Source organism: Falco rusticolus, chromosome 19 (genome assembly GCF_015220075.1).
Source record: "Falco rusticolus isolate bFalRus1 chromosome 19, bFalRus1.pri, whole genome shotgun sequence".
NCBI lineage: Eukaryota > Metazoa > Chordata > Aves > Falconiformes > Falconidae > Falco > Falco rusticolus.
In genome coordinates this window covers 5,006,267-5,034,081 of record NC_051205.1, presented here as the reverse complement: position 1 = coordinate 5,034,081, position 27,815 = coordinate 5,006,267, and the positions used below count along the sequence as shown (strand labels likewise).

Below are 27,815 nucleotides of genomic sequence, written 5' to 3'. Positions count from 1 at the left end.
AGGGACACAAAGCGGAGAGGAGGAGGGTGGCACCACCGAGGGGGTGCTGGGCTCCCGGGGGGGGCACACGGGGCATCCCGGGGGGGATGCCTGCTGCGCATGGCCGGGGGGCTGCGGCCCGTGGGGGGCCTGGGCTGGGATCCAGGGCGAGGAGCCGCGGTGACCCCGACGCGTCGGGCAGACGGCAGGGCGAGCTCAGGTCATCCCGCCGGGGGGATCGGCCCCCCCCCCAAAATTCCTCACCCGGGCCGGAGCCGGGGGTCTCCGGTGGGCACGGGCAGGCACGGGGGGGGCAGGAAAATGCTCCAGACCCAGCAAAACCCTGTGGGGTTCGTTCCCCTCCGCCAGCCCGATGGAGCCGCCGATCCGGCCGCGGCCAGGTAACCCTGGTGCATCCCAAGGTCGATCCCAGATGGAACTTTCCGGGGTTTTTTTGGGTTTTTTTTATTAACGAGGGAGTTGGTGGGAGCACCAAGCCGCCAGCCGGGGCGATGCCACGGGTGGAACACGCCAACCCGGCGGCGTCTCCTTCGGTGAACTCGGTTACAAATCGGTTTGGAACAGAAACGTTGGGTTGGAAGGGAGCTGCAGCCCCTCCCCCACCCCACCCCGATCCCTCCGGGCTGCCCAGATGTGACCTATCGTGATAGAATAATTAATACCCAGATTCCCTGTGCAGACCAGATGTTGGTCAGGGCTGGGGAGAAGCCGCTCCCAAGAGCGAGGGACCGTTCCTGCTGGGTCCTGAGCGACTCTGCTGAGCTGAAATGCCGTTTCCCCCCGCAGGGCCGTGGTGAGCCCCCCACCCCCACCCCCCCCGGCACCCCACGGCTCTCCATGCGAACCGGGGCCAAATGGATGCGATCGCCAGCGCCGGGCTCAAGAGGAAGTTTGAGGATGCGGACGTGGGCTCGCCGGGCTCCAACTCGGACGACGAGATCTCCAACAGCGACAGCGCCGACAGCTGCGACAGCGTCAACCCCGCCAGCTCCACCGGCTTCATCCGTGAGTGCTGGGGGACCGACCCCCCCCCCCCCCCAACACCGTGCTGCGGCCCCCCGGTGCCCCCGCCACCGAGCACGAGGCGCCTGGGTGTGGGGGTAGCGCTACTCGTGCGCTACTCGCCCCTTACACCCGGCGTGGGGTGATGAGCACGGAGCTACTCGCCGGTCCCACCAGACCCCGCGGGATTCCCGGCGTTAGACCCCAAACCCGTTGTCCAAGGTCTGTCCCGGGCCTTTCCCATCCCCCACCCAGCATTTGCCCCTGCCGATAGATTTTGGGGGGGGGGGTAATTGGGTGGGGGTGGTGGAGGGGGTGGGGGTTAGTGGGGTTGGGCTGGGAGGCAGCGGGGGAGGGGCACAGCATCGCCCCAGGCCAGCGCAGGGCCCCCAGCACCAGCTCAGCTCGCTCCTGGGACCAGAAGAGCCACTTTCCAGGGGGGTGTCAGGTCTTTGTGGGACCCCCAAGGAGCTTTTCTACTCCCAGCTTACTCCCAGGAGCAGAAGAGCCACCTTCCAGCGGGGCGGGAGGTCTTTGGGAGCCCTGAGGAGCTTTTCTACTCCCAGCTTGCTCCAAGGAGCAGAAAAGCCACCTTCCAGTGGGGTGGGAGGTCTTTGGGACCCCTGAGGAGCTTTTCTACTCTGAATTTGCTCCCAGGAGCAGAAGAGCCACCTTCCAGTGGGGTGTCAGGTCCTTGTGGGACCCCCAAGGAGCTTTTCTACTCCCACCTTCCTCCCAGGAGCAGAAAAGCCACCTTCCAGCGAGGCAGGAGGTCTTTGTGGGACCCCCAAGTTGCTCCCAGGAGCAGAAGAGCCACCTTCCAGTGGGGTGGGAGGTCTTTGGGACCCCTGAGGAGCTTTTCTACTCCCAGCTTGCTCCCAGCAGCAGAAGAGCCACCTTCCAGTGGGGTGGGAGGTCTTTGTGGGACCCCCAAGAAGCATTTCTACTCCCAGGAGCAGAAGAGCCACCTTCTAGTGGAGTGGGAGGTCTTTGTGGTACCTCCAAGTTGCTCCCAGGAGCAGAAGAGCCACCTTCCAGTGGGGAAGGAGGTCTTTGGGACCCCTGAGGGGTCTTTCTACTCCAAGCTTGCTCCCAGGAGCAGAAGAGCCACCTTCCAGAGGGGTGGGAGGTCTTTGTGGGACCCCCAAGAAGCTTTTCTACTCCCAGGAGCAGAACAGCCACCTTTCAGTGGGGTGGGAGGTCTTTGGGACCCCCGAGGAGCCTTTCTACTCCCGGCTTGCTCCCAGCAGCAGAAGAGCCACCTTCCAGTGGGGTGGGAGGTCTTTGTGGGACCCCCAAGAAGCATTTCTACTCCCAGCTTGCTCCCGGGAGCAGAAGAGCCACCTTCCAGCGGGGCGGGAGGTCTTTGGGACCCCCGAGGAGGTTTTCTCCTCCTGACAGCTGCTCTCTGGCTTCCCCGCCCCCCCAGCCACCTCCATCCTGAAGCGGCAGAAGCAGCTCCGCAGGAAGAATGTCCGCTTCGACCAAGTGACCGTCTACTACTTCGCCCGGCGCCAGGGCTTCACCAGCGTGCCCAGCCAGGGCGGCAGCTCCCTGGGCATGGCCCAGCGCCACAACTCCGTGCGCCGCTACACGCTCTGCGAGTTCGCCCAGGAGCAGGAGGTGAACCACCGGGAGATCCTGCGGGAGCACCTCAAGGAGGAGAAACTCCACGCCAAGAAGATGAAGGTACCGCCGGGGAGGGTTGGGGGGGGGGGTAGTAAAATCTGGGAGAAGGCGGCGCTGGGCTTTGCCGGAGCCCGAGCGTGGGCCGGGGCGGAGCGGGGAGCCCCCGGCTGCTGTTTTGCCCCGGCTGGGGGCAGGTTTATCGCTGCTGACACCCCCCCCCCCCTTTTATTTCTTTTACCTCTGTTTGGAGGGTTCGTCTCCGTGCTGCACCCACGTGCGGGACCACCTGGGCAGCATCGACCTGAGCGGGGGCGGGGGGATCACCGGGGGGAGGGGGGGATGATGGGGGGGAGATGGGGATTGGGGGGGGAGGGGGGGATGAGATGGGGGTGAGGGGGGGGGCAGGGGGATCACGGGTGGGGGGGGGGGGAGAGATGGGGGGGAGATGGGCATCACGGGGGGGATGGGGTGACGGGGGGGCAGGTGGGGATCACGGGGGGGAGGTGGGGATGATGGGGGGGCATGATGGGGGAGGGGGGGATGATGGGGGGTGAGGGGGGGATGATATAGGGGGGGATCAAGGGGGAGGATGGGGATCATGTGGGGCAGGTGGGATCACGGGGGGATAGGGGGGATCACGGGGGGCAGGTGGGATCACGGGGGGATAGGGGGGATCACGGGGGGCAGGTGGGGATCACGGGGGGGTTGGGGATCACGGCAGCTCTGCCCAGGGGTCCCAGGGCTCTGTGCCTCACGATGCCCCGCGGGGGGCGCGGGGCTGCCGCTGCTGCCACAGCCGCCTTCGGGGGGGGGGTTCCAGTCCTGCCTCTCCATTTCCTTTATTTTTTAATTTTAATTATTTTTTTTTTTTAATGGATCTCCCTGCCCGCTGCCTCCACGTGCACCGGCTTTTGTAGGGTCGGGGACCCCCATTTGTGCTGGGTGCCAGGGTCTGGGGGGGTCTGGGGGCGTGGGGGGGAGGGAGGGGGGCAGGGAGGCTGAAGGGATCTCGCAGGATCCAGCTCTGGCTCTTCCATCGCTTCTAAACCTCCTTTGCCCTGGGGGGCTGCTGGGCTGCGCCCCCCGCCCCCCGCCCAGGACCCTGGTGTTCTGAGCAGCCGTTGCCTTTTATCTCCCTGCTCGCAGGGCTCTGGCGAGGGCGGGGGGGGGGGGGGGGGCAGAAAAGGAATTTTCTGCCCTAAATTCTTTTATTATTTAATTTTTTTTCCCTTTCCCTTCTCCTATAAAGTGCCGTGAGCCCACCCACAGCCCGGCTGGGGGGACATGGTGGGGCGACGGCTCTGGGGGGCTCAGCTCGCCGCGGTGGGTGCGGGACCGGGAGCTGGATGGAGGGACGGACCCCGGGGGCTCAGCATCCCCCCGGGCGGGCGCTGCCCCTGCCCCTCTGCCCCGCAGCTCACCAAGAACGGCACGGTGGAGTCGGAGGAGGCGGCGGGGCTGACGCTGGAGGACGTCTCGGACGACGACATCGACGTGGAGAACGTGGAGGTGGATGACTACTTCTTCCTGCAGCCGCTGCCCACCAAGCGACGCCGCGCGCTGCTCCGGGCCTCGGGCGTCCACCGCATCGACGCGGAGGAGAAGCAGGAGCTGCGCGCCATCCGCCTGTCCCGCGAGGAGTGCGGCTGCGACTGCCGCCTCTACTGCGACCCCGAGGCCTGCGCCTGCAGCCAGGCGGGCATCAAGTGCCAGGTGAGGCGGGGGGCGACGCCAGCGGCCAACGCAGCTCGGCCCGGCACTGGCATGGGGTACTGGGGCGCTCGGGTGCTGGGGCAGTCGGGCACTGGGGCGCTGGGGTGCTCGGGTGCTGGGACACTGGGGTGCTCGGGCGCTGGGTGCTGGGGCAGTCAGGCACTGGAGCGCTCGTTTGCTGGGGTGCTGGGGCAATCGGGTGCTGGGACGCTGGGGCACTTGGGCGCTCGGGTACTGGGGCGCTGGGACACTGGGGCAATCGGGCGCTGGGGCGCTGGGGTGCTGGGCGCTGGGGCAATCGGGTGCTGGGACGCTGGGGCACTTGGGCGCTGGGGTGCTGGGCGCTGGGGTGCTGGGCGCTGGGGTGCTGGGCGCTGGGGTGCTGGGTGCTGGGTGCTGGGCGCTGGGTGCTGGGTGCTGGGGCGCTGGGTGCTGGGGCGCTCAGGCATTTGGCTGCACCCCCAGCACGGGGAGCAGCGCCAGCCTGGCCTGGGGGCAGCACCGGGAACAACCTCCCCCAGCCCTGAATTCCTGACGTCAGGCAGCGCCAGGGCGGGGTTGGGCTCTGGGGAGGGATCCTCTGGGATCTCCCCAATGTCAGGCGGCACCAGGGTGGGTTTTAGGCTCTGGGGAGGGATCCTCTGGGATCTCCCCAATGTCAGGTGGCACCAGGATGGGTTTTAGGCTCTGGGGAGGGATCCTCTGGGATCTCCCCAATGTCAGGCGGCACCAGGGTGGGTTTTAGGCTCTGGGGAGGGATCCTCTGGGATCTCCCCAATGTCAGGTGGCACCAGGGTGGGTTTTAGGCTCTGGGGCGGGATCCTCTGGGATCTCCCCAATGTCAGGTGGCACCAGGGCGGGTTTTAGGCCTTGGGGAGGGACCCTCTGGGATCTCCCCAATGTCAGGCGGCACCAGGGTGGGTTTTAGGCTCTGGGGCGGGATCCTCTGGGATCTCCCCAATGTCAGGCGGCACCAGGGTGGGTTTTAGGCCTTGGGGAGGGACCCTCTGGGATCCTGGAGCTGCCATGTCTCCGTCTCCCTGCCAGGTGGATCGCATGTCCTTCCCCTGCGGCTGCTCCCGGGACGGTTGCGGTAACATGGCCGGTCGGATCGAATTCAATCCCATCCGGGTGCGGACTCACTACCTCCACACCATCATGAAGCTGGAGCTGGAGAACAAGCGCCAGGGCGGGCGGCCACCGGCGCCGGAGGAGGATGCGGCCGCCGCGGCTGCTCCCGGCTCCGCTGGCGACTGGCTGGGGCCGCAGCCGGCCGAAACGCAGGACTTCCAGGAATTCATGGCGGAGAACGAGACGGCCGTCATGCACCTGCAAACGGCGGAGGAGCTGGAGAGGCTGAAGGCTGAGGAAGATTCCAGCAACGGCTCCGGCGTGGAGAGCTTGGGCGTTTGCATCCTGGAGGAGCCGCTGGCCGTGCCGGAGGGGTTGTGCCCGGCTCTGGCCGCCCCCATCCTCATCCAAGCCCAGTTGCCTCCAGGCTCGTCCGTCCTCTGCTTCGCCGACGGCCCGGAGCAGGCGGCCTCGCCGGTGGGCAACCAGCCCTACTTGAACGATGGCCCCGTGGTCTACTACCAGGTGGAGCAGCGGCCGGCGCTGGGCGCCAAGGGCGAGAGCAGCGCGGCGGAGCCGCCGGCACCGGCCCCCTGCCCCGGCGACAAGGACCTGGGCGGCCCCCCCGGCCCCCCCGTGACTTGCAGCCGAGCCGCCGCCACCCAGGGGGAAGCAGCCAAAAATCCTCCGTCGTCCCCAGAGGATGCGCCCGCTCCCCGCCGCGCCCCCTCCCCGTCCCCCCCGGCGCCGGAGCGGGCGCATGAGCCGCCCCCCGCCGAGGAGCCCCCGCTGGGGCCCGTCCTGCCCGTGTGAGCGGCCCCCTCCCCCCCTCGGAGCTCATTTATTTATTGACAATGATATTTTATGGACCGGCAGCATCGCGGGGAGCGGGGGCTGCGTTGTACAGAAGATTTTAGACGGCGTCGCCGCGCCGGGAGCCTGGAGCCTTCTCCCGGTTTGGCCGATGGGACACGCCTGACCTGGAGCCTCCCGCTTCCCACGGCAGCTCCTGCCCGTTCTCCATCCCCGGAGCATCCCCCACCGCGGACCAGGCTGTCTTTTTTGGTTTTTAAGGAAAAAAATATTTTTTTTCCTTTTTTTGTTTGTTTGGTTGGTTGGTTGGTTTTTTTTTTTTGCCTTCCTTTAATGAATGTTTCCCAGGCTGTGTCACAACCGAGTGCCGGGGATGCTGCCCCTTCCCAGGATGGATCGGGAAGGGCCCGGAGCCAGCGAGGAGGCTCCGACGGCACGTGAGAGACGAGCCCGCAGCCAACGCTCCGGGAAAATTGGAGGGGAGGGGGCTGAACCCCCCGGATTTGGGGAGCGGGAGCCCTTGGCGGCGGCAGCACGAGATCCGTGTCCGTCTGCCCGTCCCGTGCTCCGCGCTCGCCCTGAGGAACCCTCAAAGCCTCTGGCCAGGTGGTAAAAGCACTTTCGATCCCCTCCCCCCGCGCACCCCCCCAACCCCCAGGGCCCCCCCTTTGCCTCCGGCAGAAACTGGCCCCATTGAGGGTCTCTGTGCTGCATCATGGGGGGCTGGGGGAGGGGGCGTCTCCCCTCCTTCCCCTATTTACCAGGCTCTGGGCGAGCCCATCTGGGCTTTTTAAGGAGGGAATTGCCGGGGGGGGGGGGGCACGAGGACCCCCCCCTTGCCCCACAAGCCGCCTCTGCTGGAGGGTTGACGCAGTTTCTCCTTGGAAAACCACCCTGGGACGCGGCTCCCGAGGGAAACGGCCCGGCTGGGGGGCAGGGAGGGTGTTTTTTGGGGGGGGGAGCTGTGATCTGGTGAGGTGCTCAAATTATTTGGGGGGGGTCGTTGCGGTTTAAGGCTCTTCTGGCAGTGGCCGAAGGTGTTTGGAGGGGTGCGAATCCCCCTTTGCTGCTCCAGCCCGGCCACCCCCTCCCCCTGTGCCGGGACTGAGCCCCCCCCGGGGACCCCATCCCCTCCTCCAGGCCGGAGCCGGGGGGAAGGGGCTGGTTTCCCAACCGGGGGGGCGTTGGTGCAGGTCACCGGCCGCACACAAGGGCTGGACGGGGAGGAACGAAGCCTTATCGCTCGTGGACCCCCGCATCCCTGCATCCCCCCCCCAGCCAGGAGCTGCCCCCCGCCCCCCTCAGCCGTGGGGGCTTTTTTCAGCTGCTGCAGGACACGGAGCTGCCAAACCCGAGCGGACGGTGACACTTTCTTTCTTTCCCTCCCCCCCTCCCCCTCCCCCTTTTTTTTTTTTTTTTTTTTTTTGGGATTCCCAACGGACTCGGCGCTCCCTGGGACCTGCTCCGAGCTCCGTCAGCCGACAGAATGAATCCTCGGACGCTGGTCAGGGTGGGCGCTTTCCCCAGAAGCAAAGAACTCACAGGATTTATTCTATTTTTACAAAGAGAACTATGCTGTTAATAGTGCAATGAAAGCGCGTTTCTGCCTTTTTTTTCTTTTTTTTCCCCCTTTTTTTTTTTTTTTTTGGTTTTCTTGGTCGGTTTAAACGTACTCACGGACACTAATGCTGGTTCCTGCTGGATTCATCCCCGTGTCAGAAACCAACCAGCCCATCTCCTCTCTCTGGTGCTACCGGGAGCCGTGGCACCGGCACGTCGCCGAAATCCCGGCGGCCCCCGGCTCCTCGTCCTATTTAAACAGCGACTCCGCGACCCCCAAACCCCCCGGCTCACACGAAGGTGGCTTTTTCATTTTCCAGTGTGAATCCAAAGCTTGTCCTCCCAGTATTTTTTTTTTCCCGCCCCCCCGCCCCCCCCCCAGCCTTTTCTGTTCTTTTCATGGTGATAATGCTGTATTTAAAGAGAATATTTAAGTGTAAAAATAAAAGAAATGCTCAACCTTGCACGGTGAGTTTGGGGTTTAAAGGGGGTGAAACCCACCCTGGGGCATTCCTCTTGGGGGGGGGGGGGGGTCTCAAATTCCTGTAAAAATAGCGGAGGGGGGGTAGGGGAAGGCGGTTCTTCTCTGAGAGTGGAGCACAGAGCGGGTGATTCCAACCCCTTTTTATCCCTGAGTAATGCTTAAAAAGGGAAAAATTCCAGGTGATACACACACCGTCCGCGGGCGAGGAGCTGGTGGTGGGACACGGCGTCGTCCCCGGCGCGGGAGGAGCCTCAGAGAGACGCCGGAGCCGCTCGCTGGGGTTTTGTCTTTAATAAAACACCGAAAAGTTGGTTTAAATCCACTCAGCAGCCATGTATCTCTCATGCAGTGACGGGGGGAGGTGAGACACGGATTGAGCCCCCGGCACAAAGCCCCAGGCCGAGCTCTAATTAGGTGGAACTTAACGAACGCAGCCCCCCGGGCTCTGCCGAAGGTGTCGGGGGGTCAGCGCTGCCTTTCCAACCCGTTTCGTGTCGGCAGCGGCGTTTCCAGCCCTGGGGATGCTCCAGGAGGCAGCCGCAGCCAGATAAAGGGACGGGAACCGTCTCCGAGGGTCCCGGTACCGTCACAAGGGGATTTGGGGTCTTCGCTCACCCCCTCGGGGAGGTTTGTTTCTATTTCAGACTGTTCAGGGGCGTAACGGAACGACAAACCCTCTGGAGCAGCAAAACCCAAGCTGAAGGGAGCCCGCTACTACAGGGATACTACAAGAAGCATCCGCAGGGAGGGGGGGATGCTCGCTGCGTCCCCCCCCCCAGTGAAGGTGACGTGGTTTGAGAGCCGTAACAGCAAAGCCACCGCCGAGGGACGGCAGGGACAGGGCTCAGCCCCGCTCCCACGGACGAGGGGAAGGGAAGAGCCGGCAGCGGCACAAACCCCCGCGCGGGAGGGGGGGACTCGCAGCGCTGGGACCCCCGCCCGGCTCGGGGCTGTGGTTTCACGGCACCGCAAGGTGGGTTTCGGGGGTTTTTTTTTGCAGCACCAGGCTGGGAGTCGCTAAGTCGGCGCACGATGCCAGGGGTGAGGGTGCGCAGCCGGCGGCTCCGCCGTCACTCCTTGGCCCTGACGTAGTTGAGGGACAGCAGGACCATGCTGTTCGCCAGCAGGGAAGCTTCAGAAGCTGGGAAAAAAAATGGGAGAGTGGGATCAGAGCAGCGCTGCCGCAGCCCAGCCGCTCCGGGGCTCCCCCTCGCCCCCCGGCCCCTCGCCCCAGACCTTGCGGCTCTGCTCTGCATCCCCCGTTTCCCTCCTGCTCCCAGTTTGCTTCCCTCAGTGCTGCTGTGGGGCTGGAACCTGCCCCCACAAGGTCTCTGCAGGATGGGGACACCCAGGGACAGGCTGTCCCCCGTGGGCATCCCACAGGGACACACACGGCTCTGGAGAGAGCCACCCTGCTCCGCCACATCCTCCCAGGCCCCCCGAGGTGGATGGGGCAGCCCAGAGGGGGATAAACCCACCGTTTATCCCAAATTTCCCCAGAACCGCCGCTCCCTGTGCCCAGAGAAACTCCAGAGGCTCCTGGGTCTCCCCCCTGGAGCCACCCCTGGCCACCGTCACCTTGCAGCTTGCAGGAGAGCCCCAGCCACTGCTCCAGCCACGCTCTGCACTCTGGCACGCCGAGATGCGTGGAGTTCAAGCCACGGAGGTAACAAGCCTGCAGAGCAGGGAGAGGGGAAAAAAAATGCAGACGCTGTCAGGGACTCCAGGTGACACAAAACACCGGGGATCGTGCCGTGATCCTTCCTCGGTGTGAAAAGGAGACCAGCAACGGCGATCCGTGCCCCGGCGTGGTCCCCACAGGGAAAACGGGCTCTGGAAACACCTTCCCGGAGGAAAACGGCGCTGAGCTGCCGCACGGTGGGTCGGGAGGACCGTGCCGTGCCCCGGTGCAGCTCGGGGAGCACCCAGGGAGCACCCGGCCGAGGCAGCGCGGCTGCAGGAGGCATCTCACCGCTCTCAGCTCCTCCTCGGACAGCTGCCCCACGCCCAGGCGCAGCATGGCACGGTCCAGGTGCCGGATCTCCAGGACGTGGCTCCGCAGGCGATGCCTCAGGAAAAAGGCCGGCAAGTGAGGGGTCAGGAACAGGACCTGGCTCAGGGCTTTCTGGAAAGAAGGGCAGGGTCAGCAGTGGGGACGTCAAACCCCTCCGCAAATGGGTGTCTGACCTACTCAGGCACAACTGAAATCAGACAAAGCATCTCCTATTCCAGGCATGCCCTGGATTTTCTTCCCCTTTAATTATCTGGCTGATTTTCCTGCCCGGGCTGCTCCCGGTGTCACACCCAGCCACGCCGCCGGCCCCAAGGAGCGGAGCCGGGCGCGGGTGTCCCGGGTGTGCGGGGCCAGCCCAGGCGCAGCCGATGCTCCCACCGAACCAGGGAGCTGCCAACAGCCTCATCCCGGGGCTGTTTTCACGGGATCGGGGCAGGGGGCGGGTGGGATGGGACCTTCACAGCTAACCCCCCCCCCCCCCCCCCGTCCCACCTGACCTTGACCTCCTGCTTGACCTTGGATGTCCCCAGGGTCGGGGCAGCCACCCTCCCCACCCTCGGAGAACACCCCTTCCTCGTGCCCAGCCGGAATCCCCCCTCTGCTGGCTCAGAACCAGCGCCTCGTCCCAGCGCTGCAGTCCCTAGGGAAAGTCTGTCCCCATCTGTCCCCATCTGCCCCCATCTGTCCCCTGAGCCCCCTCCAAGGCCCCCCCGGAGCCTCCTCCAGGGGGACTGACCCCTCACAGCCGAGGGGCTCCAGCCCTGGGATCATTTTTGTGGCCTCAGTGCCCGCTCCAGCGGCCCCACGTCTCCCCACGCCGCGCTGGGGGCGGCGCTGCAGGGGGTGCTCAGCAGAGGGGCAGATTTCCCCCCCTCGGAGCGCTCCGGCCGTAGCCCAGGGCACGGGGGCGGCATCATGGGCCGGGAGCGCGCGTGGCCGTCTCACATCCAGCTTTCCAGCCACAACCGGAGGGATTTAGGGCTCAGCACCCTGCCTGGGGCGCGGCTGAGCACCTCGGGCCGCAGCAGGAAGCAGAAGAGCCGCACTCACCACGTGGGACACGCGGAGCTTGCTCAGAGCCAGCGGAGACCCCGCAAACAAACTTCTCAGGGCGTAAAGCTGGGCCACGCGCGGCTGGCGGCCTCGCTGCACCTGGAAGAACCGTGGGGCGCGTTGCCAGCACCTCCCGCGGGCACTCGGCAGCAGCGAGGGCAGGATGGGTGCCGGCGTACCTCGGCGCAGAGCTCCTGCAGGCCTTCCCGTAGCTGCGGCTCCGGCAGGGAACGTGCTGCCAGGGCTAAACTGGCCAGCACGTGCGGGTACGAGCCGCGCCGGACGGCGTCGTAGGCGTCCAGGAACTCGACCTGCTGGCGCGGGGTCCAGAAGTAGCGGATCAGGAGCTGGCGCGGGAAGAAATACCTGGGAGGGAAGAGGGGAAAAGGGATTCAGGGAGGAAAAACCCACAGGCTCGGGGCAGGGAAACGGGATTTCGTGCTGCCGGGGCCGCTCACCCCCCGGGGCCGTGGAATTTGACGCCTCCCAAGGTGTGAGCTCAGGAATGACAGAATCACGGAGGTTGGAAAAGACCTTTAAGGTCACCGAGCCCAGGCGTCACCCCGGCGCCGCCGAGGCCACCACCCCCCCACGTCCACGTGTCCTTGCAACACCCGCAGGGACGGTGACGACGCCACGGCCGCGGGCAGCCGGTGCCAGCGCCTGACGGCTCTTCTGGGGCAGGAATCGTTCCCAGTTTTCCACAAAAAATGTTCCTAATACCCAACCCAACCCCCCGGCACAACCTGAGGCTGTCTCCTCTTACTCTATCACTTGTTACACAGGAGACCGACCCCCCCCGGCCACCCCCCCCGCCAGGCAGCTGGGGAAGCCATCAGCCCCCCCGAGCCCCCCCCCCAGGGGAACCCCCCCAGCTCCCTCCGCTGCCCCCTCCAGCCTCGAGCCCCAGCCCTGACACCTCAGGGGCCCAAAACTCTTGGGCACAGCACCGAGGCCCGGGGCGCAGCACCCAGCCCCAGAGCGCAGCACCGAGCCCTGGAGCACAGCACCCAGCCCCGGGGCGCAGCACCCAGCCCCGGGGTGCAGCACCCAGCCCAGCTGCCAGCAGGACATGACCCCAAACCCCCACCACTCCTCGGGCCTGGCCCTTCAGCCGGTTCTTAACCCGGCCAAGCCACCAACAGCTGGTTTCTCCGGGAGAACGCTGTCCGAAACGGTGTCAGGAGTGAATCAATCGGCTCCCAGGAGGTAAACAAGAGCCACAGCCTCTCCCTAAGCGGGTGACCTGGCAGTGGAAGGAGATTTGCTCCTCCGAAGGCGGTGGTGAGCTCAGGAAGGAGCATTTGGGCCACCCCATCGCTGCTGCGCCCGGCTGGGGCTTCTCCGAGGCTCAACCCGACACGGAGAGCTCTGCCCCGCGCTGTCCCACGCAGCGGGGCCCTCACCTCCCCCCAGGACACAAACCCCAGGAGGCAGAATGGGGAAAAAAGGGATTTGGCCGGGGTTTAGCTCTGGCATAAAGACAGCTGAGGGGGTGGGGGGCGTTGGAAGGACTAAGGAGACAGCTGGGAGGGATCTGGGTGAGGCTGCTCCGGCCAAGCAGGCGCAGGGCTGCTCCCTGCGTGCCAGGGATCATTCCTCCACCTCAGAAAGAAGCAGCCGGGCGGGCCGCTGGCACGCAGCAGCCGCTGTTGCGAAATAATCGCCCGGCTCATCAGGCTACGGGTATTTTTCATTACAGCAAGAGGCGGAGCAAGAGAAGGGGACGCTCCGGCTGGATTTATAACACTAAAACAACCCCACCAAACCTCAGTTCCATGAAATACAAGTTATCAAAGAGCCCAAAGATCAGGGCCGGCAGTCACCGCCACACCGGTACTCACATCAGGACGATGACCAAGAAGTTGGCGAAGGGCGGGATGGCAATAATTCCGATGGGAATGGCCTTGATCACATCCCTGCGGAACTGCCTCCGAAATTAGAAAAGAGAATCAGGACCCGATGCCAAAATCTTGAAATCCCCTCAAAATTCACAGCCCCAGCTCCGCTCCCAGCTTCCAAACGCCGCGGTTTTGGCAGAGAACGCAGCCCCCCCAGGGGAATCGGCTGCTCCAACTCTACCCACGAACTCAGAACTCTTTTTTTGGGGGGGAGAAACGACCCCCTGCAGCAGCAGGGAGGCAGAGCCGGGCGTTGCAGCACCGGCAGGTGCCCTGAGCGCCGCACCATGCTGTGCCGTACCTGCCGCAGCCTCTCCATCTCCCGGTAGGGAAGCTGCTGAACGCTCAGTCTCTGATGGGACATTTTTGATTTGATTTTTCTGATTTCTTTTACTTCCAGGAAAAGCGCTTGGATTCCTGTCAAAACAGAGAGCACCTTCAGGTCCCCGTTCCCCAAATCCTTCCAGTGATGCCGTTTTTAGCGCTGGGAAGGGAACAGGCAACGCTTCCAACTGCTCCACTCTCCCCTGCAGAAGGAGAAACGTGTGTGTGTGTGTCCCCTGCCAGGACCCACCTTTCGTGAACGTCGTGTACAGCACGTAGAAACGAGGGAAGGTCCTTTCCAAGAACCTCTCGTACCTCCCGCTGACCAGCTTTGCTTTCGATGCCAGGGTGGTGAGGATGGACCGGGAGCCGGCTTTTGTGGACAGGCGGCACACGAGGGACCTGCAGCGAATCACCCCCCCGCGCCCCCCCACCCCCGCAGGTTTTTTCTGTCAGTGCTTTGTGAAAGAGGCTCTGAGAAAAGCCAGGGGTGGCCCTAAGGTCACCCCTAAGGTGGTGGAATGATGGGTTGGGGGTGGTCCTGGAGCCTCCAGGGAGGGGACACAATGTGGGTCCCCCCAGCCAGCCCCAGGCAGCTGGTAAATGCAGGTTCAGAGCCATGGCTGGGGCTGGGGGCAATACAGGGGGCTGCACAGGGGGTTGGGGGTGCAGGGGGCCTGGGGGGGGGTAATATGGGGAGCTCGGAGGGCTGCATGGGTGGATGGGGGAGTAACACAGGGGGCTGCGCAGGGGCTGGGGGTGCAGGGGGGCTAATACAGGGGGCTGCAGGAGGACCTGAGGGGCAATACAGGGGGCTCGGGGGGCTGCACAGGAGCTGGGGGGTAACACGGGGGCTGGGGGTTAACACAGGGGGATATGGGGTGCACAGGGTGCTGGCCAGGCAGCACAGAGGAGCTGCACAGGGGCTGGGAGGGGTCTCCCCGTTCTGGGGGGGGGCCGTGCTTGTTACTGGGGGGGGTCAAAGTGGCACAGACGCGGGGGGAGGGGCACGGCCGGTGCTGGGGAGCTCAGGGGAGCGGGGGCGGGGAACGACACCACAGTAAACAACTGGCGGGGGGGGCGCGGGGGAATAGGGGAGGATCGGGGGACACTGGGGGCCGGGTGGGGGCTATGGTGGGTCCCGGGGGGCGCACAGGAAAGGACAGGGCCAGTATGTGGGGGCGGGGGGGGGCGGGGCTATGGCGGGGGGCCCAGAGCGGAGGGCGGTGGCCGGCGCCGGGCTGAGGGGTCACTCCCCGCTCACCTCGGCGCCCACCGTGGCGGGAGGGGCAGCTCCAGCGGCCGCCGGGCGCGGCTGAGGCCGGCGGCGGGGCCAGGCCCGGGCCCGAGGCGCCACAACACCCGGCAGCAGCCGGCCCTGGACAGCGCCATCTTGGCGGGTCACCGCCCGGGGCCAAAGGGCGAAGGTCACAGCGGGAAGACCGCGAGGGCGGCGGACTGAGCGCTCATTGGCTGGCGCCCCGGAAGTGCCGCCCTCCCGGTCATGTGACCGCGGCCGAAGCGGCTGCTGGTGCTGCCGGGACGTGGCGGGTGGGTCGGGTTGGACTGAGCTCCCTCCGGCCCCGGCTACCGGCGGCCTGGGCTGGGTGCGGGTCCCTCCCACGGCCCCTCTCCCCAGCGCTCTTTTAAGGCCCGCGGAGCGGCGCTGGCGGAGCCCCGGGGGGCTGCGGCCCGTCCCGGGCCCGCGGGTGGTTGGGCAGCGCGGCCGAGGTGAGCTGGGCCCCCTCCGCCTCCCGCAGCGGGGGCTGAACCCGGCCCCTGCGAGGGGCTCCCCGGCCTGCGGCTGGGCTGTAGCTGCCGCCCGGCCCCAGGTTGTGTGGGGCGGCCCGGTCCCCGCTGCGGGTCACCAGCGAGGGACAGCGAGACGGTCCCCCATGGTGGCCCCCCCGGAGCCCCGCAGTCCCTCCCCAGAGCTCCACAGACTTCCCTTGAGCCCCGCCGTTCCGCCCTAGAGCCCCACAAGCTTTCCTCCAGCCCTGCAGTCCCTCCCCAGAGCCCCACAGGCTTCCCCCCCAGCCCCACAGTCCCCCTCCCCAGCCCCACTGTCCCCCTCCCGGGTGACTCCTGCGGCTCTGCCCCAGCCTCTCTGGCTCGCAGCTGACCCTGGGTGCCGCAGCCAGGCAGGACATAGCTCCTGCCCCCCTCCCAGGAGCCCTGCAGTCCCCACAATCCCCCCCACCAAGCCCCACAGGCTCCCCCAGAGCCCCACGGGGCTCCCCAGCGCTCTGCAATCCCCCCCTCCCCGGCCCCCAGGTGGCTCCTGCGGCTTTGCCCTGGCCTCCCTGGCCCGCAGCCGGCTCTGGGTGCTGCAGCCACACAATACACAGCTCCAGCCCCCGCACTGAGCGGCCAAACCTGTTCCACACCCACCCGCAGGTGGTTTCACCGGGGTCACGTTTGTTTTCTCCCTTCCAAGTGCCCCAAGAACCAGCGTCAAAGGCCTTGTGGGGAAACGGCGGCTGCTCCCACCCCTGCCCCTCAGCTCCAACCCCTTCACCCCCAGGCATTGCTAAAACCGGGTGCCACGTTCCCCCTCCCCACGTTCCCCCTCCCCACGTTCCCCCTCCCCACGTTCCCCCTCCCCACGTTCCCCCTCCCCACGTTCCCCCTCCCCACGTTCCCCCTCCCCACGTTCCCCCTCCCCACGTTCCCCCTCCCCACGTTCCCCCTCCCCACGTTCCCCCTCCCCACGTTCCCCCTCCCCACGTTCCCCCTCCCCACGTTCCCCCTCCCCACGTTCCCCCTCCCCACGTTCCCCCTCCCCACGTTCCCCCTCCCCACGTCTGGCAGCTCCTCGCTCTTCCATGAATCCTTGGGGATGCTCTTCCCAACCGAGCCCCCTCTCCTTCCTCCGGCCAGACCCTGGGACCCCCCCCTCCGCCCCTCCAGCAGCGCCAGAAAGCCACAGTGCGTGGTGCTGGTCATGCACGCCCGTGGCTTTGCCCTCCTGCCTGGCGCGTCTGGTGTTGCACATTCAGCTCTTGCTTATCGGCAAAGAGCAGCGGGGGCCCTTTTGCAGAGAAAAAAGGGAAAATACCCGACAAACGCGGGGTTATCGCTCCACCCCGGCAGGTTTCAGACCAGCGGCGATCACTGATAATAATTGTATTGATCCAAGCCGGGAAGGGATCCTGTCTTATCAGCACCGCACGTACCAGCAGCAGGAAAATACCCCATAAATGCCAGTTTGGGCTCTAATCTGCCAAACAGCTCCGGTGGAGCAGAGTCCAGGCTGTTCGGTGTGCTAATTACCACAGCACGTCCGATGCTCGATCAAGCAGACTTTTAATTGAGCCTCCTGGGTTGATAAAGTGCCACAGGCAGCGTGGAACCCACCTTCCCCCCCGCAAGCGATGCTGTCACCGCCACGGGGACGGGACAAGGCTGTACATCAAAGCCTTCAGGTGTCCTATTAACCCCCTTAACTCAGCGGGGTTTATCGTTCTTTAATAAACGATAAGGCTGAAGCAGATGCGGTTGTTTTCGGGAGACTTTGAATTGTCTCCCGAGCTCCCCCGGGGGAACTCGGCACCGCTGGATCCGCGTGGGTGCTGCGGGTGGAGGAAGGAGGGAGGGGAGCCAGCAGGGAAGGGTGGGGACATCTTATATAGGGGAAGGCTGACCGGCTCTCTGCTCCCAGAAACCACCGACAGCAAGAAGCAGGAACACCATGCCCAAGAAATACACCCTCCAGCAGAGCTCGCCCAGCTGTGAACTGGGTGAGTACCCCAAACACTGATCCCGGCAAGCTCACGCCATCCCTGCAGGGTGGTCTGGCTGATGGGAGGCATCGCCCTCACCCCAAAATACCCTGGGATTTGGGGAATAATGTAAATTTTCCAGCTTCAGGCTAAAAGCTGTTGGCAGCCCACCTCCCGCGAGGTTTCTCGTGCCTGTAGGTGCTTTTGGCGAGGCCGGGCACGTGCGGGTGCCACGCTCGCGTTCCCATGTGGGAGCGATGCTGCCGTTCCGTTGGAATTTCCCTCTCCAATGCCCACGCTGTCAGGTCAGGGGTAACGTTAAATCCCCAACCGTGGAATCTTCCATCTCCTGGATTTCTCCTCTCACTTTTCCAGAATTCAGTTGTTTCGGCAACATCCTGGGACGTTTTGTGTGTTTAAACAATAAGGAATGCAGGTTGCAAAACCTGCATGGATGGGGAAAGCGAGGAGCTGCCTTACCCTACCACTGGCAGCTCTGCTCAGCAGAGGGCTTTGATTTTTTAATGAGCAGCTTCTCCTGTGCGGGTCAGGCTGTCCTGCTCCCTTAGCCCGGATCCCCACACCCTCTCCCTTCTGCTCACGGTCAGGCTGTGCTTCCAAACGGGCGCTCTTGGTGATCCACCATCAAATTACCAGGCTGGGATGGTGGAGATAAGAGCACGGAGCGCTCGTGTGCCACTGGGAGCGATGCCGTGCTGCTCCTGCCACACGCTGCTTCCCGGACTGGCGCATTTCTGGTGAGTCTCACCAATTCGATCAGTTGGTTTAGTTCTTGGGAAGGGGTTGCATCAAAAAAAATGATCCTAAGTTTTCAAGGGAATGTGCAGAGTAAGAGGAATTCTGTGAAAAAGCAGCGCTTCTCTCTGGGGAGGGGAAAAAAACAGACAGAAAACTAAACAAAAGCCAAATCAAGACTGTTCTCCCCCAAAACAGGCAGCATTCTTTGTGCAATACAGCCGTGTTCAGAAATAATTAATGTGTAATTTGTGTCTGCACCCATTTGCTGGCAGCCCAAAATCTAGAAATTTGAGGGTTTGAGGGAAATTTGAGGGAAAAGTGCTGGCGAGGTCCCGGAGGAGCCTGGCTCCGAGGGAGCCGTGTTCCGGGGCGGGAGGAGCCGCTGTGGGAGAGCCCGGGCGCAGGATCAGGGCCTGGCCTGGCTGCGGGTCGAGGAGGGGGCACTGCAGGTGGGGTGTCCCCCCGGCCGGGGACTGCGCAGGGCATGGAGCCCCCCAAATGGGCCCTGTGTGCTGCCATACTGGGGCCCAGGGCCCCCATGGGACTCAGGTCCCCCCCCACTGGGCCCCATGTACCCCCATACCAGGGCCTGGACCCCCCAAGGGGCTCAGTCCCCCGCCATAGCGCGGCCAGGACCCCCAAGGGGGCTCAGTCCCCCCACACTGGGCCCAAAGACCCCCACACCGGGACCCGGACCCCCCCACATCAGGCCCCGTGTCCCACCATACCGGGGCCCAGACCCACCCAGGGGGCTCAGTCCCCCCCCATACTGGGGCCTGGACCCCCCTCAGGGGGCTCAGTCCCCCCCATACCGGGGCCCAGACCCCCCCAGGGGGCTCAGTCCCCCCACACTGGCCCCCATGCCTCCCACACCGGGACCCGGACACCCCCAAAGGGCTCAGTCCCCCCACATTAGGCCCTGTGTCCCCCCATACCAGGGTCAGCCCCCCCCCAAAGGGGGCTTTCCCCCCACATCAGGCCCCGTGTCCCCCCACACCGGGGCCCGGACCCCCCCAAGGGGCTCAGTCCCCCCACACCAGGCCCCGTGCCCCCCATTCCAGGGTCGGGCCCCCCCAAATGGGGGTTTCCCCCCACATCAGGCCCCGTGTCCCCCCATACCGGGGCCTGCGGCGGGGCCTGTCCCGGCCCCGTGTCGCGCGTCCCCAGTCGCACCGAGCTGCGTCACGGGGCGGGCCGAGCGGGGCCGAGCGGGGCCGAGCGGGGCCGAGCGGGGCCGAGCGGGGCCGAGCGGGGCCGAGCGGGGCCGAGGCATGAGGCGGCGGCGGCGGCGGGGCCGGCCGGGGGCGGTGGAGGCGGTGAGCGGCGGGGCTGGGGGGGGGCTCTGGGGGCTGAGGGGGGGCTCTGGGGCCGGGAATGGCGGTGGAGCCCCCCCGGCGATCGCTGGATGTGCTGGGGGGGGTGGTGCCACCCCCCTGGGGTAACGGCTGGAGGGGGCGAGGACCCTCCCTGAGGGGATCCCGGGGGTCCCAGGGGCGCTTTGTGCCGGGGCCGCCATGGGGCCGCTGCCCCCCCGCTCCCCGCACTGCCCCCGTGGCTGGGGCTCGGGGACCCCCGTGGCTCCGTGACCTTGGGGTGTCCCCTGGCCCTGGGGGTCCCTCAGAGGAGCGGGACCCCTCACCTGGCGAAGCCGGGGGGGGGGGCGGCCTGTGCCGGGGGGGGGCTTGGCCGGCCTGGGGACAGCAGCCCCCCAAGGGATGGCAGCCCCCCCAAAGGGGACAGCAGCCCCCCAAGGGATGGCAGCCCCTTAAAGGGACAGCAGCCCCCCAAAGGAGACGGCAGCCCCCAAAGGGATGGCAGCCCCCATGGGACAGCAGCCCCCCAAGGAGATGGCAGCCCCTTAAAGGGACAGCAGCCCCCCCAAAGGGGACAGCAGCCCCCCAAGGAGATGGCAGCCCCTTAAAGGGACAGCAGCCCCCCAAGGAGACAGCAGCCCCCAAGGAGATGGCAGCCCCCATGGGACAGCAGCCCCCCAAGGAGATGGCAGCCCCCAAAGGAATGGCAGCCCCCATGGGACAGCAGCCCCCCGGGTCCCCCCCTGCCACCCCCCCCCAGGCCAGCCCTGCCATCTCTCGGGGTACCAGGGGGTTGCGATGAAACCGCCCCAGCTGCCCCCCACCTCCTCCATGGCCTCAACGCTGTTCATAACGACTTTCCTCAGGGGGCTTGGGGCCCCCAGCCCCCCCCCCCGGGAGCCGAGCCCCCCCGGCCCCGCGCTTTGTCCCCCATCACCCCCACCGAGCCACAGCCCCGCGTCCCGGCTGCAGCCCAGCCTGGGGGAGGAGGAGGAGGGTGAGGGAGCCCGGCCATAGCTCGATGGTGGTTCTGCTGGGCTGGGGTGCCGGGGGTGCATCCCAGGGGGCTCTAAGCCAGAGTTTTCCTTGGAGAAGTGTTGTGGGCTTTCCCGGGATGAGCGCAGCTCCTTAAATGAGCCGAGGGAGCTGTCAAACGAGCTCCGGAGCGCTGGAGTTTGTTGGGAGAGCGGGATGCTGCGGCCGGCGCTGGAGAACGGCTCTGTGCTTGGTGTGGGATGTCGGGAGAGCGGGATGCTGCGGCCGGCGCTGGAGAACGGCTCTGTGCTTGGTGTGGGATGTCGGGAGAGCGGGATGCTGCGGCCGGCGCTGGAGAACAGCTCTGTGCTTGGTGTGGGATGTCGGGAGAGCGGGATGCTGCGGCCGGCACTGGAGAACGGCTCTGTGCTTGGTGTGGGATGTTGGGAGAGCGGGATGCTGCGGCCGGCACTGGAGAACGGCTCTGTGCTTGGTGTGGGATGTCGGGAGAGCGGGATGCTGCAGCCGGCGCTGGAGAACGGCTCTGTGCTTGGTGTGGGATGTCGGGAGAGCGGGATGCTGCAGCCGGCGCTGGAGAACGGCTCTGTGCTTGGTGTGGGATGTCGGGAGAGCGGGATGCTGCGGCCGGCGCTGGAGAACGGCTCTGTGCTTGGTGTGGGACAAGGTTTGGGGTGTCCCAGGCGATATGGTGACCCCCAGCCCCGCCACCCTGCTGTGGGGGTCCCACGGCTCAGCCTCACCACTCGTCTCTTTTTTTTTTCCCCGCTTCTTAACCAAAATTCCCACCGTCCCAGCCGCTGCCTTACGTTTTTCAGAGGATGGGTTTAATCCCCAAACCTCCCAGCCGCTGCTAGAATGGAGCTTTTCAATCAGTTTGATTTATTACACGTTGTGAAAATAGGTGAAGGCTCAGGTGGGCGCCAGCCCTCCCCTTTCCACGCTTCCCAAAAGCAGAGGAGCGCGGTGGGGAGCAGCTCCAGGCGCCTTCGGATCAAGCAGGCTGGGGAGGAGAGCCGCTCCTGGCTTCCAGGGGGTTTGCCAGGTGCTGTTCTCCTTCCGTAGAAATAAATGCGTCACGCGATGTTCTTCCAGGGGACCACGCTTGCGTGAGCAAGTGGGCTTGGTGCCCTCCTGCATCCCGGCCATCTCCCGGGCTTGTCCGACCCATTTCGGAGCTGGATGAGCTTTCACCCAGTGGGAGGACACCAGGGATGGGAGCAAACCTGATGGCACAGGCTGCTTTAATCACCTCTGCTCATCGGCGGGAGCATGGGCGAGAGGGGGAGGAGGAACCCCCAGGTTCTCCAGGTTTTCCAGGGCTGGGATCTGGTGGAGCAGATGCCGGCAGAGCGGCATGGGCGTTTGGGAAGCAGGGAAGCGACATGGTTGTGCCGGCAAGGAGTTGCCCCTGTTGGGATGGCGAGCGGTGATGCACTGGGTCAGGGAGGTACGTGGTGCTCAGCGCTGGCCCCGTGCCGCATGGGGAAGCTGAGCTGGAAGCACCGAGCTCGGGTGCTCGTATGAGGAAACCACGCAGCTAACGAGACGTCGGCCCCAAAACCGCTGGAAAAGCGTTAACGGTCACGATGTGCCCCGCAGGAACCGGCCGGAGTTCAAAGCCGGACATCAAACGCAGGGACCTCAATGGCAGGAACCGCTCCCGGCGGGAGACGGCTCCCAAAGCCCCGCGTCTCCGCGCTGGGGATGAGCAAAGAGCCGTGGCCTCCTCGTCTTCCCCCGGCTGGGCTGGGCTGCCTCCGGGGCTCGTGGTGTCACCAGTGGGAAGGAAAAATGATGGGAGAATGACCCCTTGTTCGCAACAGCGGTGCCAGTGTCTGCGCTTTTGATTAAAGCAACCTTGTAATATTCTGCTCGGGGTGTTTTCCCTTATTCCAAGGAATATTCCCGCTGGGAAGGCTGCCATCCTGAATATGGTGTGCAAAGGCAAACCCAGCGATGGTTACAGCAGAACGTGGCCCGGCGAGCCCACGCCTGGCGCTGAGGATGTTCGCAGAGGCGGCGGGTGGAAGGAGCGATAACTCCCAACCTTTTTTTTTATTTTTATCCTGCAATTTCCACATCCTCTACTTTGCGCTGAGAGCAGCGGCGGGGTGTCGCCAGCACCTTTCTTTTGAAAAAGCAGAGGGTGAGCCAGAAGCATCCCTGGGGCGCGGTGTCACCAGCTTTCCCTTGCCAGCTCCCTGCTTCCCAGCCAGCCTGGGAGCCTGCGGAATATTCCGGTCTGGCTCCCCGGGTGGCATTTCCAGCCCCGCACGCCTGGGAAAACCCTTTGTCGGGCTGAAGGAACGTGTCGGGAGCTCGGCAGCTGCCGGCTGAGATAGGGGAACCGATTCTGCTCCCGCCCCAGCTGCGATGTGGTGGCGAGGAGATATAATTAGGGCAGACTGGCGCCGTAACGAACATTCGCCGTGTGATCTTCTTCCTCTTCGTCTTTCTTAATGAAGCGAGCGTTTCGCGGGACTTGCCACCGGGGTAAGCGCTGTTGCTCCTGAAGGAATTGGAATTTGGGGAAAAGGCGGGTTATCGATAATTTTTTTTCCAGGAAAGCCCTTAGGCTCAGCGCTTTAAAAAGGAGCTGCCACGAAAGGACACTGTGACGGGGAAAAGCTTTGCTCCAGCCTTGAGGTTGTCACCATCCAAGCGGGAATTGCGGGAGGGAGAAGCCTCAGGCAGAAGCTGGAGAGGTGGCACTCGTCCCCTCCGTGGGTGACACTCGTCCCCTCCATGGGTGGCACTTGTCCCCTCCCATTGGTGGCACTCGTCCCCTCCGTGGGTGACACTCGTCCCCTCCGTGGGTGACACTCGTCCCCTCCGTGGGTGGCACTCATCCCCTCCGTGCACCAGGGTGACACTCGTCCCTTCTGTGGGTGACACTCATCCCCTCTGTGCAGCAGGGTGACACTCGTCCCCTCCGTGGGTGACACTCGCCCCCTCCATGGGTGGCACTCATCCCCTCTGTGCACCGGGGTGACACTCGTCCCTTCTGTGAGTGACACTCATCCCCTCTGTGCAGCGTTGTGACACTCGTCCCCTCTGTGGGTGACACTTGTCCTCTCCGTGCGCCGGGGTGACACTCGTCCCCTCCGTGCACCGGGGTGGCACTTGTCCCCTCCATGGGTGGCACTTGTCCCCTCCGTGCGCCGGGGTCCACGGAGCGGTTCGGTGGCAGTTGAAGCCTGGAAGGGGCAGGGGCTCTCCGGGACGCCGATGTGTTTAAGACCACGGTGGTCCCAGCTCTCCGTGGTGGCACCTGATGCCCCACGTCCCCCGGCGTCGTGCCCAGGGAGCCACGGCTGCATCCCGCCGCCCCGGTGAGGCTGGGGGGGCTGGGGTCTCCCACCGCCATCCTGCTCTCCCGGAGGAGAGGAGCTGGCTCGCCTCCCGGCCAGGGGAGCGGGCAAAAAAGCGGGATGGGAGATCCCGCAAAACCTCCTCGCTCCGTCACCTCGCTCCGTCACCTCGCTCCACACCGCCGCGGTGGATGCTCCTGCGGCCTCATCCAGGCTCCTTGCAGGTTCCCTGCGGCGTGAGCAGCCAGTGGTGCTGAGCGAGGGCTCCTGGAACGGGGCTTCATCCATCCGGGTGCCGGTCTTGGTATATTTGGGGAGATAAGGAACGACTGCAGCCCTGCTCCAGCCCTGCATCCAGGAACCTTGTCTGGATTATTTTAACCTGTTCTGGATTATTTTAACCCTCTCTGAACTATTTTAACATTTTCTGGATTATTTTAACCTTCTCTGGATGATTTTAACCCTCTCTGGGTTACTTTAACCTTTTCTGGGTTATTTTAAGCCTCTCTGGGTTATTTTAACCTTTTCTGGATTATTTTAACCCTCTCTGAACTATTTTAACCTTCTCTGGATGATTTTAACCTTCTCTGGATGATTTTAACCTTCTCTGGATGATTTTAATCCTCTCTGGGTTATTTTAACCTTTTCTGGATTATTTTAACCCTCTCTCCATTATTTTAACCTGTTCTGGACTATTTTAACCCTCTCTCCATTATTTTAACCTGTTCTGGACTATTTTAACCCTCTCTCCATTATTTTAACCCTCTCTCCATTATTTTAACCCTCTCTGAATTATTTTAACCTTTTCTGGACTACTTTAACCCTCGCTGGGTTACTTTAACCCTCACTGGGTTACTTTAACCTTTTCTGGGTTACTTTAACCCTCTCTGAATTATTTTAACCCTCTCTGAATTATTTTAACCTTTTCTGGATTATTTTAACCCTCTCTCCATTATTTTAACCTTTTCTGGACTATTTTAACCCTCTCTGAATTATTTTAACCATCTCTGGATGATTTTAACCCTCTCTGGACTATTTCAACCCTCTCTGGCTTATTTTAACCCTCTGTGAATTATTTTAGGGTGCCCGGCTTGGTTACCCACCGCCTTTGGAGCTGGTTATGGAACCGGGGAATTCATCCTTGAAAACCTAAAGTGGGTTCAAACCATTTCCAGTGAATTCCCGGCGAACATTTTCCTTTTGTGTCCCCACTGAGCCGCTCTCGGCGCGTTACAAGGAAATCTCCCGTTCGTACACAACAGGCTTTGGGGGGGATTCAGTGCTTTTCATCCCAAACGTCGATACTGTTGGTATTTTGACTTGTCCCGGAGGGGTTTGGCTCGGACCAGCTCTGCCCCGAGCCCTGCAGCAGATCCTGGTTCCTTTCCGCGTGGATTACATTGACAAATAGCACTGATGGCAAGGTTTACCTCCTGCCCTTAAAACCCCCTTCGGATGCGCATGGAGGGTGTGGTGGAGATGCATTAATCCTGCCTGGGGGGTGGGGGTGGGGTAATTTGTACACATAAAGGAAATTCCATCCTCGTTCCACTGGCTGGAGTTTCACAAGAGGCACCGTCCTGAGCCCGGCTGCTTGCGAACGCTGGTGTCACTTCGTCCGTTTGCCCTGGTGCTCCGCTCTCCCCCCCCCCCCCCACCTTGTTTCTTTGTGTTGTTGCAACCAGAATTTCCAGGCAGGTCTCTGGGAAAAACAGGTTCTTTCAAGCTGGAAAAGGCCAGGGCAGTGAACCTGTCCCTGCCAGGGGCTGGCGGTCCGGTCGCCTCGTGTGTTGGCTTTGATTCTCCACCTTGACGGGCTTTTTCCCCCTCTCTCCTCCGCAGCCAACGTGGCCAGTCTAAACCAGTTTCCAGGCCAGGGGAACGGTCCCAGCATGGGGAACTCCGACACGGATCACAAGGCGTCCTACGGTAAGACTCGCCTCATGGCACGGCGGGTGTGCTCTCATACACCCGTCCTGCGTTTAATTCATTCCTCTGCCCTGGAAAACCCACCCCAAAGGCTCCCTGTGCCCCCTCCCCACAAAACCTCAGGCTTTGGGACCACCCAGCACATTCCCAGCCCCCTGTGCCCCCTCCCCACAAAACCTCAGGCTTTGGGACCACCCAGCACATTCCCAGCCCCCTGTGCCCCCTCCCCACCTTTAAGCCTCAGGCTTTGGGATCACCCAGCACATTCCCAGCCCCCAGGGCTCGCTCAGCCGGGATGAACAATCTCCCTTGTGCCGGCTGATCCCTCCTTTCCGCACACACAGACGGGTAGCCCTAAATCCATGATGTGAGGGGGTCTGCTGTGCCGTGAGGGGGTCTGTGGGCAGGGCAGGGAGCCCTGGAGGTGTTTGGGAGGCCGGGAAAAGGAGGAGGGGTCAGCTGGAGTTTGCCGTGATGATGCAATGCGGGACAGGACGGTAAAAGCTGCCCTGGGGTTTCATCCTGCTGGCACAAGGGCTGGGCGCTGGAAATGCCACAGAGGGGGAGCAGCGGTGAGTGGGGGGCTCGCCTGGGGAGGGGGGCAGGGGAGGCACGGGGGGATATCCCACGTTGGAACGCGGAATCCGTGGGCATGCAAGTTTTCATTGCTGCGCGCCCTTCCCACAACTCTACAAACTGTCCTGAAAATCCTGCTGTGCTGGCTCCGCCGCCGGCGCCGGGGGAGAAGGGAAAACCCTCAGGCAGGCTCCCGATCCAAACAGGTGCCCCGCTGTGCGTCCCGGGGAGAAACGGGATGCAGCAGGGTCCTTCCAGGGCCGAACGGCTCACCGGCTGGCTGTCCGGCCGGGAGAGCCCGGGATAACGCTCCCTCCCGGGTCCCTCTCGGATCTGGCTCGTTTCAGCCCCGGTTAATCATTACGGTGACTTAATCATTACGGTGCCGCCGCCGCCGCCGGGCTGGCTCTGTTACAATTAATCTGGATAAATAAAGGAGCCAGCGGAGGAGAGGCAGCACTGGGGAAGGCAGCGGGGTCTCCGAGGGGGGATTTACAGCGCTTGTATCTTATTTTCATTTGATTTTCTTTTCACAGCCCAATTAGCATTAGCTGTGAGGGCAGCCCAGGCTCGTTTTGCTCTGCCTGGGGGTCTTGCCAGTGTTTCCAGGGACCCTCACTCACTGTTTCCTTCCCCACTCCGCTGTCCCCGCAGAGGACGCGCCCGGGGAGCACGGGGACGTGCTCAGCACCATCTCCAGCAGCATGAACCCGCTGCAGCCGCCGGCTGCCGCCGAGGAGCCTTTTACCACCTACTTCGACAGCAAGATCCCGATTCCCGAGGATGAAACGGTGAGTGCAGCGGGGCTCTCCTCCCTCCTCCGCTCCCTCCTGACCACAAAATCCAACGGGAAAAAATCTCTCAGCACTCAGTACTCCCCTGAGTCATTCCCTGGGTGCTGGTTCCCCTTCTTGCCTGGATTGGGGAACCGGGGGAGATGAGTGGAGCAATCTCCCATGCTTGCTGTAGAGTTAATGATTCCTGGCCCAGGATTTGTCTCCTTGGAGCCGGGAGTTGGGCTAAAGAGCAGAGAAATGTCTTTTTTTATAGCCCCAGGGGGGAGAACCTGGGTTCTTTGTTCCCTTATCAGGGGAGTGAAGAGCATTGTCCCCTTTGAGGGGGGTGTCGGTGCCCTCTTTGCTTTTGGTGAAGCAAGAGGCAGCGTTTCCAGCTGCAGGATGCCTCTCCCACCCAAATTTACTCCAGCCTGGCCTTGGCTGTCCCAAAATCCGGTCCTTAACCCATTAGGTGAGGACCAGGGATCACTGGAGGGTTCAGGATGGGATTAAAGACCAGGCTGATCTCACCAGCACCATCCTGCTAGGGCGGGGATGGAATGAAACCCAAACCCTGGCCGTCTTTGCCATTTTGGCCGCAGTGTAGCTGCGGTGGCCCGTGGGGACGCGGTGTCCCCTGCGTGAGGAGGGGGCTGCGCCACAGGGCTGGCTTCTGACGCCTCCGTCCTCTCCCCTCCGACAGCATTCCTGCTTTAGCTTCCGCAAGCTCTGGGCGTTCACGGGGCCGGGCTTTCTGATGAGCATCGCCTACCTGGATCCGGGCAACATCGAGTCGGATTTACAGTCCGGGGCTGTCGCGGGCTTTAAGGTCAGTGTGGAAACCTGTGGATTTCGGTGCTGGGCCAACC

At 63.7% G+C, this 27,815-nt stretch overlaps 3 protein-coding genes across 12 annotated transcripts in view; 2 read left to right on the top strand and 1 right to left on the bottom strand.

The window, feature by feature from the left end:
- The first annotated feature begins 124 nt into the window (after positions 1-124).
- On the top strand, positions 125-8,594 carry CSRNP2 (cysteine and serine rich nuclear protein 2). 2 transcript variants are annotated; one of them, XR_005108035.1, is made up of 5 exons: positions 125-1,005; positions 2,432-2,691; positions 4,048-4,344; positions 5,392-8,088; positions 8,452-8,594. XR_005108035.1 is itself a non-coding variant. In XM_037411735.1 (4 exons), exons 1-4 carry the CDS (start codon positions 855-857, stop codon positions 6,226-6,228), a joined length of 1,545 nt encoding a protein of 514 aa, XP_037267632.1. In that variant the 5' UTR covers positions 125-854; the 3' UTR covers positions 6,229-8,594. The 2 variants fall into 2 exon arrangements, 1 of the variants encoding a protein (XP_037267632.1); XM_037411735.1 differs by having other exon boundaries at positions 5,392-8,594.
- Positions 8,545-16,122, bottom strand: LETMD1 (LETM1 domain containing 1). 3 transcript variants are annotated; one of them, XM_037411757.1, is made up of 9 exons: positions 15,956-16,122; positions 13,815-13,966; positions 13,542-13,657; positions 13,184-13,270; positions 11,519-11,705; positions 11,337-11,438; positions 10,245-10,397; positions 9,851-9,947; positions 8,545-9,413 (listed from the first exon to the last, which is right to left on the bottom strand). In XM_037411757.1, the coding sequence occupies exons 1-9, from the start codon at positions 16,090-16,092 to the stop codon at positions 9,407-9,409; spliced, it is 1,038 nt and encodes a 345-aa protein (XP_037267654.1). In that variant the 5' UTR covers positions 16,093-16,122; the 3' UTR covers positions 8,545-9,406. The 3 variants fall into 3 exon arrangements, with proteins under 3 accessions (XP_037267654.1, XP_037267652.1, XP_037267653.1); XM_037411755.1 differs by having other exon boundaries at positions 8,548-9,413; positions 13,184-13,266; XM_037411756.1 differs by lacking the exon at positions 15,956-16,122 and adding an exon at positions 14,829-14,994 and having other exon boundaries at positions 8,549-9,413; positions 13,184-13,266.
- Positions 15,215-27,815, top strand: part of SLC11A2 (solute carrier family 11 member 2) — a 28,889-nt gene continuing 16,288 nt past the window's right edge. Inside the window, exons 1-5 of one of the 7 annotated variants that reach the window (XM_037411718.1) lie at positions 15,215-15,295; positions 17,226-17,304; positions 25,508-25,594; positions 26,825-26,961; positions 27,650-27,775. In XM_037411718.1, the coding sequence (XP_037267615.1) occupies positions 17,256-17,304; positions 25,508-25,594; positions 26,825-26,961; positions 27,650-27,775 (399 nt within the window). In that variant the 5' untranslated portion in view covers positions 15,215-15,295; positions 17,226-17,255. Of the gene's footprint in view, positions 15,296-16,786; positions 18,045-19,319; positions 19,362-22,755; positions 22,848-22,917; positions 23,001-25,507; positions 25,595-26,824; positions 26,962-27,649; positions 27,776-27,815 lie in introns of those variants that run through there. The other 6 variants (XM_037411712.1, XM_037411713.1, XM_037411715.1 and 3 more) reach the window with 6 other exon arrangements.